General features: G+C 41.6%; 1 protein-coding gene across 1 annotated transcript in view; it reads left to right on the top strand.

Moving 5' to 3' along the window:
* The window catches only part of pias2 (protein inhibitor of activated STAT, 2), a 58,400-nt gene extending 40,419 nt beyond the window's left edge, over window positions 1–17,981 (top strand). Inside the window, exons 9-14 of the mRNA XM_073467317.1 lie at window positions 5,691–5,851; window positions 12,571–12,704; window positions 13,855–14,044; window positions 14,362–14,498; window positions 14,589–14,626; window positions 16,865–17,981. Of these exons, the coding sequence (XP_073323418.1) occupies window positions 5,691–5,851; window positions 12,571–12,704; window positions 13,855–14,044; window positions 14,362–14,498; window positions 14,589–14,626; window positions 16,865–17,089 (885 nt within the window). The 3' untranslated portion in view covers window positions 17,090–17,981. The remainder of the gene's footprint in view (window positions 1–5,690; window positions 5,852–12,570; window positions 12,705–13,854; window positions 14,045–14,361; window positions 14,499–14,588; window positions 14,627–16,864) is intronic.
* The last annotated feature ends 919 nt before the right edge of the window (window positions 17,982–18,900 follow it).

Raw genomic sequence — 18,900 nt, 5'->3', positions numbered from 1 at the left:
CAAGTGCCAATGCAGGAACTTTTTTAAAGAACTTAAGGGGACTAAAGATACACCAATTCAGGACCAAATGTGGAAGAGGGGGGAAAAAGTTGTAGTGCACAGTGGAAACACTGAGTGAGCAGGATTCCAGTCAGAAGGCACCCCACAACACAGGATACCTCTTAGCAGCTATTCCACCCCAAAACCACCGGAGGGACTCTCCCAATGCCATCCCATGCACTCAACCTGCGAGATAGAAGGTGAAGTGGCCCCCAGCGAATGACATCACAGGATGGAACCAGCTAGATCAGGACCTCAGCAGGGTCCTAGAGGCCACACCTGCAGGAACAGCCGAGAGGAAAATTGACAGCATGACAACAGTTGTCTTCAATATGGCCAGAGAATGATTTGGCACAGCGGAAAGGAAAGGCAACAGTGGAACACCTGTAAAACAGCCGAACATGAGGGAGACAGAGATCTTGCAACTGAGAAGGGAAATCAAGACTCTCAACAGGCAGTTCAAAAGAGCTAGTGCTGAGGAAAAGGTGGGCATCAAAGATCTGACCAGTGGACTTGGGGGGAAACTGTGCGGACTGAGAGGGGCAGAAAGGTCTTGGAGACTGAGGAAGGAGAGGGAGACAAAGCGTACTCGGGTTCACAAAAAATCTCTTGGGTGAAGCAAGATCTGGTAGACTAATCAGCCCTAAGGAAGTTTTGGAGGAGTTTCTCACAGAGACCCACACTGATGCACTTAGGGTCCAGGCTCTAAGTGCTCACCCAAAGACTCCCGAGGAAGAGCTTGACACCAGTGAGCCAACTTGGAGAGAGATCTGAGGAATCGTACACAAAATCCCGATCAGCATCTGCTCCTGGACCAAGTGGTATACCTTACCAGGTATATAAGAGATGACCTATGCTACTTTACAGGCTGTGGACGCTTTTGTGGAGGGTATGGACAAAAGGCACCATCCCATTGTTCTGGAAAAGAGCGGAGGGCTTCTTTGTGCCAAAGGGTATAGACTCCTGTGAAATTGGCCACTTCTCTGTCCTGGCCAAAAGGATGACTGCATGCATTGTCACGAACAAGTACATTGATACGGGAGTCCAGAAGGGCTGCATCTAAGGCTTTTCTGGGTGCCTCAACCAGCTGATCTGGGAGGCCAAGGAGGGTAAAGGCAACCTGTCAGATATATGGCTCGACTTGGCAAATGCATACAGATCAATCCCTGATGACCTCATCAACACAGCCACAGAACACTACCATATCCCCCACCGCATCAGAGGGATAATCACCAGCTACTTCAGAGGATTCAAGTTGGGATTTAAGACTGCCCTTTTCACCACTCAGTGGCAAAATCTGAAAATTGGAATTGTAACAGGCTCCACCATCTCGCCCATCCTGTTCATCATGGGAATGAATCTGCTCATAGCAGCAGCAGGGAAGGAAACAAGTGGGGCAATAATGGGATCTGGCATTCGACAGCCTCCAATTAGGGACTTTATGGATGACCTCACCAAAATGACTTCATCTCATGTCCAAGCAAGGTGGATCCTGAAGGCACTTGACGATGTGGTAACATGGGCAAGAATGAAATTCAAACCCAGAAAGTCAAGAAGCATGGTCATCAGAAACGGGAAGGTGACCAGTAGGTTCCAGCTCCAAGTCCAGGGAACGACTATACCATCTGTTGAGGAAAGTCAAATAAAGTGCCTCGGGAAGTGGTATGATGCCTAGCTCTCTGACAGAAGCAATGTATCCCAGATGGAGAAGTGGGCGGATGAGTGGCTGAAAAAGATCGAGGGATCTGGTCTACCAGGAAATTTTAAGGCCTGGATCTTCCAGCATGGTCTCCTACCAAGACTCACGTGGCTACCCACAGTCTATGAGAAAACCGATGACATCAGTGGAAGGTGTCGAGAGGTGAGTGAACAAGCACCTCTGCAAGTGACTCCGCATTCCTCCAAGCTTCATATCAGTAGGGCTATACATACGGCCTTGTCCAGTTACAGCTACCCCTGCCATAAGTGGTGGAAGAGTTCAAGGTCGCAAAGAGGGAAGAAGCGTCAGACCCATTCGAAAGCAGTCCCATCCATCCAGTCCATCAGGGAGGGGGAAAAACCACCAGCCTCCAAGAAGACCAACAAAAGCCTCTTGCAGACAGCCCAACCATGGAAGATGAGTGTAGACTTCGGAAGGAAATCTATTATATTATATTATAAATCTACTATTCCCAGGTCATCCAAACATCCTGAGATCCGACCTAGTCATGTGGTCTGAGAAGGCAAAGGAGATCATCCTGTCGTGTGGGAAGACGGTTGTGATGAGGCCTGGGTGAGGAAAGTCGGGAAGTACCAGGACCTGGTCCAACAGTGCAGGGACAAAGGGTGCCAAGCCTAGCTTTTTGCCATCATAGTCGGCTGCAGAGGATTTCTGGCACAGTCTCTAAGGAACACACTCATCGATCTGAAAATAGCAGGGAGGGAGAGGAAGGCAGCTGCACACAGGTTGAAGAAAGCAGCAGAGAGAGCCTCATGTTGGCTCTGGAACAGGAGGGAGGTGTGAAAGTGTGACTGCCCATCACTGCAGACCCGCCAACTGGAGGATGTTGTGGTTCAGGGTCAAAACGTTCAACCAAGGTTAGAGGCCACCTGACGACATCTTCTCCTGGCTGAAACCTGCAGTCAGAAGTGTTTGACTGAAGGAGTTAGTATCTACAGTAGATGTATCTAACAACTTGATAAATTTAGTTTCATTCTGAATGCAGCACAAAACGTGAGAGACAAAGGAACAACAAAAAAAGAACAAAAACAAAACAAAAACAAGACAGTATAAACAATGGAGACTGCAAAACAGGTATAGAAATAAACGAAAAAGCAGACACAAATCTCACATTGGCATGTTATGTTATGGGTGTTGAAAGGCAGTTGTGTGTGTACTTCCGCTATTCTTAGCAGCAGCAGGTGTTGCGAAGCACCCCCTCAGCATAGGACATGAATTTGAATGAAGGGCAGCACAGCACTGCAGTGGTTAGTGCTGTTGCCTTGTCCAGGGTGTACCTTGCTGCTCGCCCAATGTTAGCTTGGACTGGCTCCAGCCCCACCACAACCCTGCAAGGGATAAGGGCTTGTAGATAATAGATGTTTAAATGGGAGGGGGCTCACATGTACTGCACATCTGGATAGTCTGACTATCCAAAACAAAAATCAGACAAGCTTGATAACAACGCACAGATAGGGTTGACATCACTCTCTGCTCAGGACCTCTTTACTCCACTATATCTTTACATAGCAAATAGTTGTTTCCTGACAGCTAGTGACGCTGAATGTTGTATATTGGATCTTTAAGTTACTCACAACTTAAGCAACCTTTTCAGTAACTTCTATTTAACTAAAGGAGTTACTTTGACCCCCCTTTTATGTATACTTAAGTACTTGTTTTTGTAACACTTTTACTTGAGCAGAGAAGACTGAATGAGAGCACTGCTGGTAATGTGGTGTTGATACTGCAGAAAATTGGTATTGAAACCGTTTCAATATTAAGAATGGATATGTATTGAAGCATCCATATTTTTTACAACACTGTCAGTGGACAGTATAAACAAAAATAATTAATAATTATTATGTAATGCTTAATCACGCTCAATGATGAAGTAATTCCTATACATTGTACATGCACAATAGTTTATAGCTTGATCTCAACCTTTGCCAGGAAGTTGGATGATAACCAAGTAAATGGACAATCATGACCCTTAAACATTTATACATATAAAAATAAGTTTTCTTTTAATGAAATGGCCAAGCAGTGAACTTCCTGACATACATGTCAATTAACATCTTTATCAACATATCCTAATATAAGTTAGTACCTTAATTAACATGCAAACCCTTAATTAAGAGGTGGTATGGGGGGGTCAGGTTTTTTTTACTACCTCTAAGTTAGTAGCCGAGGTAGTAAGTGCAGAATTGTCATCTGTGTAAAAAGAGTGAGCCTGGGAGCAAGCAGGAAGGGACAAAGGTGTGGCATTTTGTTTCTGCTATCTAAAATCACACACTGGGGCGGCATTATGCCACTGCTGTTTTGTTCAATGAGGGAAAACAAAGGTGGCTTAAATAAGGGCCATCATCATGGCAGAATTGCACAATCCCTGCGTAAAAAAACAACAAAAAAAGATGACTTCTTTGAGCCTTTTGAGCCTATGTGAGGCAGAAGAAGAAGAAACTACGAAACTACGGCAATAATTAAACTGAGAAAAATTGCCTAAAATCTTTTTTTGGACTGTCCAGCCAAATTTGTTACAGCTACAACAATGGTTATGTGTTTAGTAAATAAGTATTCTTAAAGTAATTTCATGACCAATTTTGTTGATTTATGTCCTTAGAAATGCAGATACTGCACAAATTCAATCTTCTTCATGTCTTTTTCATGAGTCTTTTTCATGAAATCTGAATCTAATTGTAATCCTTATATCTTTATTTAATTATTTTATTGTTTAAAAATTAGAAATGGATGAGTAATTAAGAAAAATTTAAGGAATCAATTATTTCTTTTGAGTTTTAACCCATTAAGATGGCTTGATATATTTAGTTTAATTGAAAAATGTATGTAAACCTACTTTTAGAATTAAATATGTGCTTGCATACAATATAATCTCAGCCCTGTTTTAAGGGTATCTTAAGTATTTTATTTTAGGTATCCATACAATCTAGGTTCTTAAACCTAGCGAATTGGTGTAATACTTGGTATATAGATTATAAATTAAAGTAAAATTTCGACTTAGCTACATAGCTCTACTCTCCTCGAGGAAAGGTTCTTCAAGGAATCACTTTGTGAAGTTTGGGATTCAATTTTGAACGTATTGAATACATTTATTATTATTATTATTTTCATCATCATTAATATTATTGTTCTTGCTATTGTTCTTCTTACTATTATTATGATTGACATTTCACAAATGTTTTCTCAGAGACATTGTATTTGACCATAATATACTAATTTTGTGATGCATAAAATACAATGAAACAAGTTCATATACAGAATATTACAAATACAAAACAGATATCACATTATACACGAATAGAAATAAAAAATCAGGCAAGTAAATATGATGCACAGCATAATAAAAGGGCATTCATAAATGTAAGATATGTAAGATAAAGTAGCATAAAATGGAAAATATGTAAGTACAAGAACCCCAAAACTGTAATTAAGTACAATACTTAAATGTAGGCTATAAGTATAAATATAAAAAAAGTTTGATTCAATAAAAACTGTACCCAGATATTTACATTGTTGCCACTCAGTAGTCACCATGTTTACAACCACTGAATGCTAACCATGATGACTTCTGCAAACTGTGATATCATGTTCATATCCTTTATTGAGCTATTCTAGTAATCTGGTGAAAAATCCTACATTTTTCCATACTACAGTATAAATTGCTGAAAACCGAAATATCGCAATGTCAGGTTTTGTAAAAATAATAATGTGCTACCCTTATTGCGATATATACTGTTACTGTGATGCAAAATTACATTTGCCGTGACAGGAGATTCATTAGCAGATGCACCTCTAAGACTCCATGGGGTGCAAGATCATTGTAGTAAATAACCTTATGCATGTATATTAATACAGCACAACTCGCTTGTGCAAGAAACAAACCATTTTCTTCATTCATTTGTTTAGACTGACCCTAGTATGTTTTGTCTTCCAGCTAGGTAAGATGCGACTGTCAGTACCGTGCCGGGCGGTGACTTGCTCACACCTGCAGTGTTTTGACGCTGCTCTCTACCTGCAGATGAATGAGAAGAAACCCACCTGGATCTGTCCTGTGTGTGACAAGAAGGCTGCATATGAGAGTCTCATCATTGATGGGTAAGTTAAACTAATTCAACCAAAAATTATCATGTGTTGCTGTTCCTGAGGTTGATTCAGAATTTGTTTACCCAGTGTGTCAGGCACCATGTGTTCCTGTGCTTCATCCTTACATTAAGTATACAGAGGGTCTCATTGTAGCAATCAGAACTCCACTCATTTTGTTTTATATGTTTTAACTAGAGATGTCCCGAGCTGATCCAAAGTATTGGTATGTTGGCCAATCCAGGCATATTTTAATGGATCAGTATCGGCTAAAATAAAGCTGACCAAAATCCAATACTTTCTTAACTTAACTTGACTGTGTTTTGTCTACCTCCACTTTCGAAGCACTGCTCTCATATTGGCAGCTGGGCTCTACTCTGCAAGCATTTCACTGCACATGAGAGTAAAAGTTAATGAATCAGAATATTTTCCCTGGATTTTTTGAGACAAATGTGGCAAAGGCTAGAGAATGGGTATGGTTTGCGCGGTCTACAAATTAGTGTTTTCAGGATACTGGAATTTCTAAATTCAATACAATACCTTGAAAAATATCAATATTTGATACCATATTCGATATAATGGGGGGAAACTGCCACAACATTGAGGGCATAAATGTAAGGTCCAGCTGGTAAAAACAGGAAATTCTGAGTCACTCGGCTCATCATTATCTCAGAGGTATGCTAGCTATCACTTAACACATTTCTCAATATGTCTTAAAGTGAAACTCTCGCCAAAATGCAACCTAGGCTTTTTTTTGTTAAAAAACCCGAGTCAAACCTTCGTGTAAAAACATAATTACGACGAAAAAGCCGTACATGGAGCTTTCCACCTTTACTCTCCTCCATGTTATGTTGCACTCGGGGATCGACGCTTCTCGACTGGCAGGACGGCGGCGAGTGGAGCAAGCTACTGCTAGCGTGAGTTGTTCAAAAACCTTCTTTTTAGTAAACTCTGTGTACACAAACAATGTTCTCAATGCTCATGTTCATGTGTAGAGACCCTGGTGATACTACGAGCAAAGTTTCATGTTGTGTCAAGTCTTCTTAATGTTTTAAAAATAGCGATTTTGATGCTACCATAAAGTTGCCCCTAGCACGCCATTGAAAATGATTTTGACCCGAAAACGAAAATAAGGTAAATCTTAAAAGTGGCTTTTTCTTCGTAATTATGCTTTTACACAAAGGTTTGACTCGGGTTCCTTCACAAAAAAAGCCTAGGTTGCATTTTGGCGAGAGTTTCACTTTAAGTAAACCAAAACTACAGCACTATGTTCTTAGGATATATCCTTATATACGCTTCTAACATGCAAAAAATGATAAAAAATAACTCTTACAGGCAAATAGTGTCCAAGGCAATAGAGTAGATTGATTAAAGACATAGCAGGAGAACCAGTAGCACTCTGCTCTCGACCATGCCTCATTAACTCTGCTGTAATACTACTGCTGCTGCTGAATAGCATCAGAGGGCACTGCAGCACACAAAACTTTGCTAAACAGCCACACATGCACTCAACAAAGGGCAGAACATACGTGAAGACAAGAATCATGAGGGGAAAAGCCTTCCAATGTCACCAGTGAACAAATACCAGCAGGTGGGTCACATGAAATAATTTTCTAAAAATATTAATAGAAAATAGAAAAAATCACATGACATGGAAGGTACTGAAAAGAAACACATTTATTTTCTATTCAAATTTGTATGTATGTATATATTAATATGTATTCCTAACAGGAATAAGTATGCTAACCTTACTGAGGTTCAGTATATATTCCTTTTAACTTCTGTAATATAAGCTAACTTAGCTTTTATCAGCAAACACGTTTTTTTCCTCATGACCCTGTGTATGTGAAAACTTATTTGCACCAGTAATTGAATGCTCTGACACTGGGGATGGCAAAATACATGATGCTATGAGTTTAATGAATCTGTAAGTCTGACACACTAAGTTGGCATAAGCTGGCAATTTGTCGACAATTGGTCAAGATTGTACTTCCCGTTCTGCTATCTGAGTTACTTTTCAAAGTCCCAATCACTACATGAAACAAAACCAGCCTCTGAGCTAGCAACCTGCAGTTGTGGTCAAAATTCTACATACACTTGTAAAGAACATGTATATCATGGCAGTCTTGAGTTTCAATGATTTCTACAAATCAAATTTTTCTGAGGTGGAATGAGTGGAACACATACTATTTTGTACAAAAAAAAGTTTGTTTGGTTCAATAATGAATTTATTATAGGTCTTCTAAAAATGTCACTAAATCTACTTCGTCCACAACAGTGTTTGGATGGGTGGTGCGTGTCAAGTGGCATTCACATGAATGCCAGCACCCAAGGTTTCCCAGCAGAACATCACATTGTGATGAGATGATCAATGTTATTCATGTCACCTGTCAGTGGTTTTAATGTTGTGCCTGATCGGTGTATATACATGTTCAAAAAGATTAAGGGAACACTTTAATCATACATCAGATTAGGGGTGTGCGATATGACGATATTAGATCGTGAAGGATTAGAATGTGTAGACGATCTGCCAAAGTGCAGAGATTGTAGGGATCGTCTAGGGCACATTCTATAAATTGCAGTTCTATGCTGATGCACCGACGTACCAAAAGAATTACGTCGTCAACCTGACCGACCAATCATAGCGAATTACGGGCAGTGACGCGCTTTCTTACCCTCCTCCTTGTTTATGTGTGTAGCGGTAGCCGCATGGAGAGAGCCATGGCTGAAAGCCAAACGGAGGAGTTGGTCGCTTTAAAAAACAAACAAACAAAAAAAAAACAGCGTTTCACCATCTCTCATCTCTGCCAGTTAGCCCCTCCACCTGCCGCCTCTCTCGGGTGTGCACGCACGCACGCGCGCGCGCACACACACACGGGCGCATGGATAGGTCGCGCTTGGCCGCTAATAAACGGTAAATGCGCTAATTGTACAGTGGTCAAATTACCGCGACCCCCCCCCCCCCCCCCCCCCCCCCCGTCGGATAGTCCGACCACTGACGGACCCTTTTCAATAAGCTATTTAGTGTCTTGATATACTTAAATCCTGTTAAAATGACTGTGTTGAATAAAACATACAGTATTATCTTCATTGATATTTTACTTTCATGTTTATTGAAAGCTACCTTTTATGTTGCAAGAGTGCACTTTATCAGAGTGTTGTTGTTTACCTTTTAGTATGTTTACGTTGTTTGCATGTTGGCAAAACTGCAACTATTTAAATTAAAATCTGTTCAGAAAGGTTCTATGGCCTAAATTGTCTGTTTTTTCTTTTTTTGATTTAAGATCGTGATAAAATCAAAATCGTGATTTTATTTTAAAAAAATCGTGATATGATATTTTTGCCATATCGCCCATCCCTACATCAGATCATGATGAACTAATTATTCAAGTTGAAAATTTTTACTGATTGTTTAATTTGTTGAGAACAAAATAACTTAACAACGTTCAGTTGAAACCAAAATCATCAATCCATTGAGGGCTGGATTCAAAATCACACCAAAATCAAAGTAAAAAGTTGAAGTCACAGGCTGATCCAACTTGCGTGAATTTTATCATGGCAACTCGCACGGTGACTCAGGAATGTGTGTGGCCCCCCACGTGTCTGTATGCAATCCTGACATAGTCTGGGCATGCTCCTAATGAGTTGGCAGATGGTCTTCTGGGGGATCTCCTCCAGACCTGAATCAGGGCATCAGTGAGCTCCTGGACAGACTGTGTCGTTACTTGGTGGCGTTGGATGCACTGATACATAATGTCCCATAGGTGCTCAGTTGGATTTAGGTCAGGGGAACAAGAGGGCCAGTCAATGGCATCAATGCCTTCGTCATCCAGGAACAGCCTACACACTGGCCACATGAGGCCGAGCATTGTCCTGCACCAGGAGGAACCCAGGACCCATTGCACCAGCGTAAGGTCTGACAATCGATCTGAGACTTGCATCCTGGTACCTAAAAGCAGTCAGGGTACTGTTGGCTATGACATGGAGGTCTGTGCGGCCCTCCAAGGATATGCCTCCCTGGACCATCACTGACCCACTGCCAAACAGGTCATGCTGGATGATGTTACAGGCAGCATAATGTTCAACACCGTGTCTCCAGACTCTTTCACACCTGCCACATGTGCTCATTGTGAACCTGCTCTCATCTGTGAAGGAGAACGGGCGCCAATGTTTGACCTGCCCATTCTGGTGTTCTTTTGCGAATGCCAATCGAGCTGCATGGTGCTGGGCTGTGAGCACAGGTCCCAATAGAGGCTGTCGGGCCCTCATGCCACCTTCATGGAGTCTGTTTCTGACAGTTTGGTCAGAAACATGCACACCAGTAGCCTGCTGGATGTCATTTTGTAGGGGCTCTGGCAGTGCTCCTCCTGTTCCTCCTTGCACAAAGGAGCAGATACCGGTCCTGCTGCTGGGTGATTCCCTTCTACGGCCCTGTCCAGCTCTCCTCGTTTAGCGGCCAGTCTCCTGGTATCTCCTCCATGCTCTTGAGACTGTGCTGGGAGACACTGCAAACTTTTTTGCGACCGCACGTATGGATGTGCCATCCTGGAGGAGCTGGACTACCTGTGCAACCTGATTGGGCTGCAGGTACCGCCAGTGACAAGGACACTAGCAGAACACAAAACTAGAGAAGAATCAGGCAGGAAGGATAAGGAGAGAGCAATTGTCTGTGGCCACCACATGTAAAACCATTCCCTTTTTGGGAGTTGTCTTGCTTTTGCCTCTCCAGTGCACCTGTTGTCACTTTCATTTGCACCAAAGCAGGTGAAACTGATTCACAATCATTTGTGCTTCCTAAATGGAAAGACTGATATTCCTGAAGTTTTACTGACTTGGCGTTATACTGTGACCATTAAGTGTTCCCTAAATTTGTTTGAGCAATGTACATACAACAACTTGGATGATCAATTTTGATGACTATAACAAGTTGTGTCAGATTTGCTTTGTACCATGGCCTCTTAACTTCTTCTGACTGATTATGATTGATAACAACTGATGACTTTTCTTGGGCCGATTTAATAGGGCTTGATTGATGCACCCATTTGACTTGAAGTCAGGAAAGTCACTTGGAGCCATTTCAAAGCAGTTACATATCCCAAGATCAACTGTGCAAACAGTGTTTTGTAAGTATAAAGTGCATGGCTCAGTTGTGTCACTGCCACGATCAGGGAGAAAATGCAAACTATGGTCAAGAGTCAGCCAGAAACCACCAAAGACAGGTGTGATGGAACTACATTAATACCACACAGAACCAAAATTTGTTTGCACAAAATGAAAACTAGTGGAGATATACATTTTTGAAAATGACAGATTATTTGTACTGTTATAAATTTGATTATTTAATTATTTAAATGAACACATGCTGTCAGAATTCCTTAGAATCTCTTAGGTGTTCAGGACAAATTTTCAACAATTTAAAAAAAAATAAGCAATTGGTGAGGCTTAGAATACACACACAGAATCACAAAAATGTTCAAATTTAGCTCAGAGGGCAAAACTTCAAAAAAGCACAACTTAAAAAGTATTTGGAGTACAGCTATAGGATTTTTCCAAGTTCCATGAATTTAATAAACATTTCAACATTAATTATTTTGAGAACTGGGAGGCCCTAGTTGAGTTAGTATGGAATGGACCTGTATGCTCTCACAATAGATATACAGTCAGACGTATTCTTCGTATGTCTGCATGTACATAACTGTGACATTGCTTCCATGACAGTTCAGGATAAATACATGTATCATTACACCCCGAAGAGATTGAATGAGTGGAACACATACTACTTGGTCACAAAAAACATTCATGAAGTTTGAACTTATTATAGGTCTTCAGAAAATGAAATTTGCTTTGTAGCATGGACTCTTCTTCTGACTGATTATGATTGATAAGCTGGTGACTTTTCTTGGCCCACTTTAATAAGATGTGTTTGATGCACCCAGTAGACTCAGCCACAAACACTACAATGGGAAAGTGTAAGGTGCTCAGAATTGAAAGTCAAAGTCACTTGGAGCCATTCCAAAGCAGTTACAGGTCCCAAGATCAACTATGCAAACAATTGATGGTAGTAAAAAGTGCATGGCTCATTTATGTCACTGTCAGGATCAGGAAGAAATGGATTAATTAGAAGCTGCTGGAAGACAGGTCCCCACAGTCTAGTGGGTTTTGCATCAACACGAGCCGAGAGGCTGCAGTGCAAAAAAGAAGCCCTTACTCCAGACATGGCACCTTAAGGCTAGCAAATTTAGGTGAACTTGACTGATTCTGTCATGGCTATCAAAAGCACCTAATTGAGGTGAAAATGGCCAAGGGACATTGAACCAAACATTGAAATTACTGTATGTATATTTTGGTCACATTTTCAGAAGACCTATAATAAATTAATTATTAAACCAAAATTCATGAATGTTTTTTGTGCCAAAGGAGTATGTGTTCCACTCATTCCATCACAGAAAAATGAGAGTTGACATATGATATCCCTAAACATGATATACATGTTCTTTACAAGTGTTTGTAAACTTTTGACCATTACTGTAAATTGTTTTTTTTTTAAAATGGGTTTCAAGGTAATCAGTTTGGAGATTCTGTGCTTGTGTAGATTAAACGGTTGCATTAGAACTTAAAGTCTTTATTGCTCACAATCAAGAGAACTTTGGGACCTAAATCAGGTTACTTGATCAGAAGCTGAATAAATTAAATTAGTGTATGTTGGTGACTTGAGTGTTTTATTGTTTGCTCAGTTTATTCTTAGAGATCCTGAATGACTGTTCAGATGTGGATGAAATCAAGTTCCAGGAGGATGGAACATGGTGTCCCATGAGACCAAAGATAGAGGCTGTCAAGGTCCCCACTCAGTCAATTCCAAAAATTGAGAGTAAGTACATCATCTTCATACCTGGGCAGGGTTTTGAACTGATCTTACTAACTAGCTAATTAAACAGTAATGTGTGTATTCAAGCCTGATACATCTTATCCCTGTCTATTCTTGTCCTAAAGCAATTACAATTCTTAATTTCTGTGAAAACATGCTGTAGTTTATTTTGACTCAATCCCACATACACTGTCCTCCTGCCCCAAATAATCACTAGAGGACTACATGCTTATTAATCTGCTGTTAAAAATATCCCCTAACAATTATACTACTTCCGCCCTGTTTGAGTCATGTTTGTTGGTCCATACCGTGATGAAGCACTCTTGTCCCTCCTCCCCAGTCCCCCCGCTGGCCTGAACTCACATTGCTCTGTCCCCTTCCAGGCCTGAGCACGGTAACCTCTTGTACATCAAGCTCATGTCATAATACGACATGCATGACTTACGTCTACATAAAGTGGCCTTACGTTTACAAGAAGCACGGTCGTAGCAGAATGGAGAACGACACAGAGAACACTACTGACTTTGTGGCTTAGGGCGCACTCACACTTGACCCAGTTGCTCCATACCATGCAGAAGCATGATTGTTCCTCCACCCGGCCCCCCCGCTGGCCTTCACTCACATTGCTCCGGCCCCAACCAGGCCTGAGCATGGTTACCCCTTGTCCATGTTGCATACCCATGCTTGTGCTCGTGCATGAACAACCGTACTGTGCCGAAGCACACCTCTGCCAACCGTGCAAGGGCTGGACTCTGGGGGTCAGACATGCTTGGGCACGGTACGGATTGCCGAGTGAGAGTGTGCCCTTATTTTGAGTAGTTTTGGTCATAGATGCCCTCTCACATTACTGGATTTATTGATTATGCAAGGCGGTGTAATACGCATCGATTACATACAACAGACAGTATTCCAAAAAAAAAAAATTAAAATTCACACTCGGTTCAATGAATTCGTTTTTTTTGGAACTGAAACCACATATAAGTTGTTTTAAAGGATTAATGTCTTAAATAGGAACCAGTGGGTTTGGGATTAAGAGCCACAGACAGAGTAGGGAAGTAAATAGCAAAGAAAATAATGTGGGATGTTGCTTTTGGTCTTTTCACTGGATTTGTTGACAATAAGACCAATCCTCGGAAAAACCTTTGTCTTTTAGCCTCAGCTCCTTTGCGCCAATCCTTAGTGGTCCTCCATGCAACTGAGCCCAGCTCCACCAAGAAGGCTGATGTTATTGATCTGACTCTAGAAAGCTCCTCCTCTGATGATGATGATGAAGAGGACACAGACCATCCACTGAAGAAACGCTGTGTTTACATTTCCAAGAATGAGGAAATACATGCAAAGGGGTGAGAAAGTCTTCCTATGTTGTTTTCTTGAACTGTAGACAAACCTTTGTTCACCAAACGTGTTCCTAAATAAAAAAACAAAACAAAAACAAACCGTTGTACTCTCATTCACATGTACTGGTGACAGTTGTCTACAATATCCACAGTCAATTTATACAGTATTACTGTTGCTGTTGACCACATTGGTCACATGTTTTTTTCAGTATTTGCTGTTTTCTGAAAGGATCGGTTGTAAAAGTAGTAAAAGCTTTTTAATATGTTGTTTCAGCTAAAATTTCCGAGCAAAGCATGTCATCAGAGTTTGCTCTTTTTCTCAGGGTGTTGACCTACCAGCCCACTGTGCGTGTACCAAATGTCCAGGCCCTGGACACGTCGTATCTGACTTCTTCGCTTGCTGACTATGCAGTCCCCTTCCACCCATCCACCCTGGCAACGATCCCTACTGACATGCAAAGTGAGTCAGCTGGACAGAATGACTGTAAGCACTATGCCTGCCATTATGTGGTACTTTTAATAATCAGATTGTTCTGTCTCTTACCTATAGGTTTGGATTTGTTTTCCTTAATTCAAGCAGATCCTCAGGTATGTCTGTTACAATTTTTTACTGTCAAAAGCTGCATGATTTCTTGATCATAGTATTGGTCTAAGCAACAGTTCAAATGGCTTTTTGGTTAATTAAAAGTGACTGTCTCCTGAACAGCAGGGATTGAGTGCTTTGTCTATAGAGACACTGACTGACTCAACTATTTTGAACCTATAATGAAAGACGAGAAGGTTTAGGTTTTGTTTCTTTAAAACCAAAGAACTACGGAAAGATATCCTGTTGAGTTTTGTTTAACCTCTAGTCGCATTATAGATCGGTTCAACAAGTGGTTCCCTGTTTTGTTTGACTCGGGTAGTTACTCAGAAAAAGTTGTTACATCACTTTTGTGTCACTCCGCAACATTGTCTGAGATGCACTGTCACGTTAACAGTATAACTTTTAAACCTTGCATGCCTTCATATCAGCACAAATCCACACCCTAAAGAGGACATACACAAGATATTTGTTTTTATTTTGTTTTGAAATGACAGCAAAGTTCGGGAAAACCAGCCCAAACAGCACATAAAAAAAAATGTATGTGAATGTGGTGAAAACGAGGCTCAATTGCAATTGCCTAGGAGAATGAGCTGGACAGGGCTGAAAAGGGCATCAACCCAGCAGCAGGACTGGTGTCTGCTCCTTGGTGCAAGGAGGAACAGGGGGAGCACTGCCAGAGCCCTATAAAATGACCTCCAGCAGGCTACTGGTGTGCATGTTTCTGACCAAACTGTCAGAAACAGACTCTATGAAGGTGGCATGGGGGCCCAACGTCCTCTAGTTGGACCTGTGCTCACAGCCCAGCACCATGCAGCTCGATTGGCATTCGCAAGAGAACACCAGAATGGGCAGGTCAACCATTGGTGCCCCGTTCTCTTCACAGATGAGAGCAGGTTCACAATGAGAACATGTGGCAGGTGTGAAAGAGTCTGGAGACATGTTGTTGAACATTATGCAATTTTTCCTCTCTTAAGGGCAGATTGATAAGTGGGGATCAAATGAACAGTGTTATGGTCTGACAAACCCAGAGGAGTCATCACACAAGATTTATAAGCTGCCCTAATTGTGCCGTAACAGTGGTCCAATTTTTATCCCCTTTAGCTGGGCAAGTAAGGTACTGGAGGAAATGATTCAGGCACTTAGTCATCGTACAGTGGTTCAAAATCTCCCGATATGGTAGCTGTGGCATTATCCTCATTTGCCTTCAGATGAATGTAAACAACTGTGTATCAGGGTGCAAACGCTGTCCTGAACGACCACAGTTTGCACCAGCATTTTTTTTATATATATGTACATGCACACAACAGTTGTCAGCTGTGTGTCACTACCCAAGCGCCAGGGTTGGCCAAAACTTCAATTTGTGAGGTTGGTCAAACTCACGCTGCCCTCAAAAGACTCAAAAGTACCAGAAAACAATGTCCCACATCCATGATCGACAGATGACAGCATGATCAACAGATCACCATCCAACCCATGAAAATCAGTCAAAATAACAGTATATCGACAAAAATTGCCAAACAACGGCGACTACCTCTGCTGGTCGCTACCTGTGTGAAGTGCCCTGTGTGCAACGCCCTGTGAGCAACGGCGGCGACTGCGGCCTGTAAATCCACAGGGAATCCAGTTCTTAGGTGGTTTACAGAGTTTAGCTGCTGTATGCTGTAGTTACTGCTTGCTTGTTTGGTCATGCACACTTGAGCAGTCCTATAAGCTGACTTACGTTAGGCCCCTGGTTGCCAGGAGCCAAACCCGATAAGCAAACCACCTTGGTACTGTATTCCTTCTCTTCAATTTGGTAGCCACCGGTCTCGGATGCTGCAGTGTGCGGCCATATTTGGAGAGCCCACAACCAAAAATGTCAGTAGCAATAATGCACTCTTTGACCAAACTTGTACACGTTTGGATGGCATAGCAACAGGCAAAGAGTGATTACAACTAAGCATGATTGCCCATTATCCTTGCATATTGAACGATATACCAAACAGTTCATGCATAAGCCCTACTCAGTTCTTGTAAGATGGTGACATTTTTTGAGTAGAATTTAAATATAGCTGAAATGAAATGAAATAAAGATTGAAATGAATATTGTAGAAACTGCATTGGTGGATGTTCCAGTGTCTAAATAATTGCCATATATTGCATAGAAGTTGTATTGAAGCAGTTAATACATACTAAAGGGTTCTGAGTTTCTAGTGGATGTAAATAATGTTTATCCTGATCAACTTGTTTTTCTTGGTCAGCATTACCGGCCGCAGATGTTCCTGGACAACCTGACGAGCAGTATGCAAAGTGCAGCTGCACCTAGCACCAGCTCAGCGCTGATCTCCTCCTCAAGCAGTCACTACGACACCAGCACCCATGCTGCCAGCTCTATCCACGAGACCCGGGTCATCACAGGAGGAGGAGGGGGCGGTAGTGCAGGAGGGACTGACAGCGGCATATCAGATATCATTTCACTAGACTAAAACGCATCTCACTCAACATTTAAGGCCTGTTTTCAGTGGCCTCTTGGTCCACATTATACATGACATTATATGTACATGGCATGTTTAGTTTAACACAGAAGCACCATGGTTGGTATACATTACCACTTTGATGGCCTGAACGTTTTCACAATGTTAAAAACTATCCAGGCATCTCTTTTGCTCTTTGGTTTTTCAATTGAGAATGGGATTTTAATCAAATCTGCTATAATAGAAAATGGTTTGATGGCCAAGGACAACATTGTGTGTCATTGTGTGCCATTTTTCTAGTTTTGAAGTTCTGACTTCAACATTTTGAAAATATTGTCAATTTGATTGAGAACTGGTTAACTCCAATATTCCCCTGATTTTTTTAGCCTGGTTTAGTCCAATGTTCCCTGTTTTTTTTAGCCTCGGTTTAGTTCAGTATTCCCTGGTGTTTTAGCCTTGGTTTAGTCCAAAATTTTCAGTTGTTTTTACCCTTAGTTTGGTCCAATATTCCCTGGTGTTTTAGCCCTGGTTTGGTCTGCCACCTGGACAATCTCTGTCTGTCTGGCTTGCTTGATGTGTCACTCTTTTCACCTACCACTCAAGTCCAAGACTTCAGCTCTGTCCATACACTCAGTGGAATCAGTAGAGCTGGCAACCAAGTCTGTACAGAGTCATTTATATCAGTGTTCATATCAAAAATATAGCTTAAGGAACTTTAATTAGTAGTGGGATTGTATTTCATCATACAGTGTCATTATGACTTGAGCTAGTCTTTCGGCCATCCTTATAAAGATGTATAAATATTTTAATAACCATTCCACCCTAAGTTCTACAGAGGTCCTGGCAGAAAGATACATGTCTGTAATTTTTTTTTTTTTGTGGACTGATAAACAGAAATTATGGACAGAGCTGTTTCTGTCTGTTTGTACTGTATCCGTGCTGGCTTTCTAAAGCCCTGTTTTGCCTTTTTATTCACACTAATGGAAAGATGTAAGGCAGGTCAGTAATTCAAATATTGTCATTGGTTCTAAAAGCTCAGTAATTTCATGAGGTTTGCTTCAGGGCAGCTTTCATGCCTTGCCATTGAAAATGTTCCTTTGTAATTTAGTCAGAGCAATAATAAGTTATCTCGTGTTATTTTAAATAATGTTGTGAATGTACACTGTTCAAAGGGAACACTTAATCATCACAGTATAACACCAAGTCAGTCAACCTTCAGGGATATCAATCTTTCCATTTAAGAAGCACAAGTGATTGTGAATCAGTTCACCTGCTTTGGTGCAAATGAAAGTGACAACAGGTGCAATGGAGAGGCAAAAGTAAGACAACTCCCAACAGGGAATGGTTTTGCATGTGGTGGCCACAGACAGTTGCTCTCTCCTTGTCCTTCCTGATTGATTCTTCTCTAGTTTTGTGTTCTACTAGTGTCCTTGTCACTATTGGTAGTATGAGACCGTAACCATAGCCCAATCAGGTTTCACAGGTAGTCCAGCTCCTCCAGGATGTCACATCCATACGTGCGGTTGCAAGGTTTGCTGTGTCTCCCAGCACAGTCTCAAGAGCATGGAGGAGATACCAGAAGACCAGCCATTACATGAGGAGAGCTGGACAGGGCCGTAGAAGGGCATCAACCCAGCAGCTGGACCGGTATCTGCTCCTTTGTGTGAGGAGGAACAGGAGGAGCACTGCCAGAGCCCCTACAAGATGACCTCCAGCAGGTTACTGGTGTGCATGTTTCTGACAGAAACAGACTCCATGAGGGCCCAGCACCGTGCAGCTCGATTGGCATTCGCAAGAGAACACCAGAATGGGTAGGTCCACCA

Source organism: Pagrus major, chromosome 5 (assembly GCF_040436345.1).
Source record: "Pagrus major chromosome 5, Pma_NU_1.0".
In the NCBI taxonomy this organism is placed as follows: Eukaryota; Metazoa; Chordata; class Actinopteri; order Spariformes; family Sparidae; genus Pagrus; species Pagrus major.
Note: the sequence above shows the minus strand (reverse complement) of the source record. Positions and strands in the feature narration are given on the sequence as shown.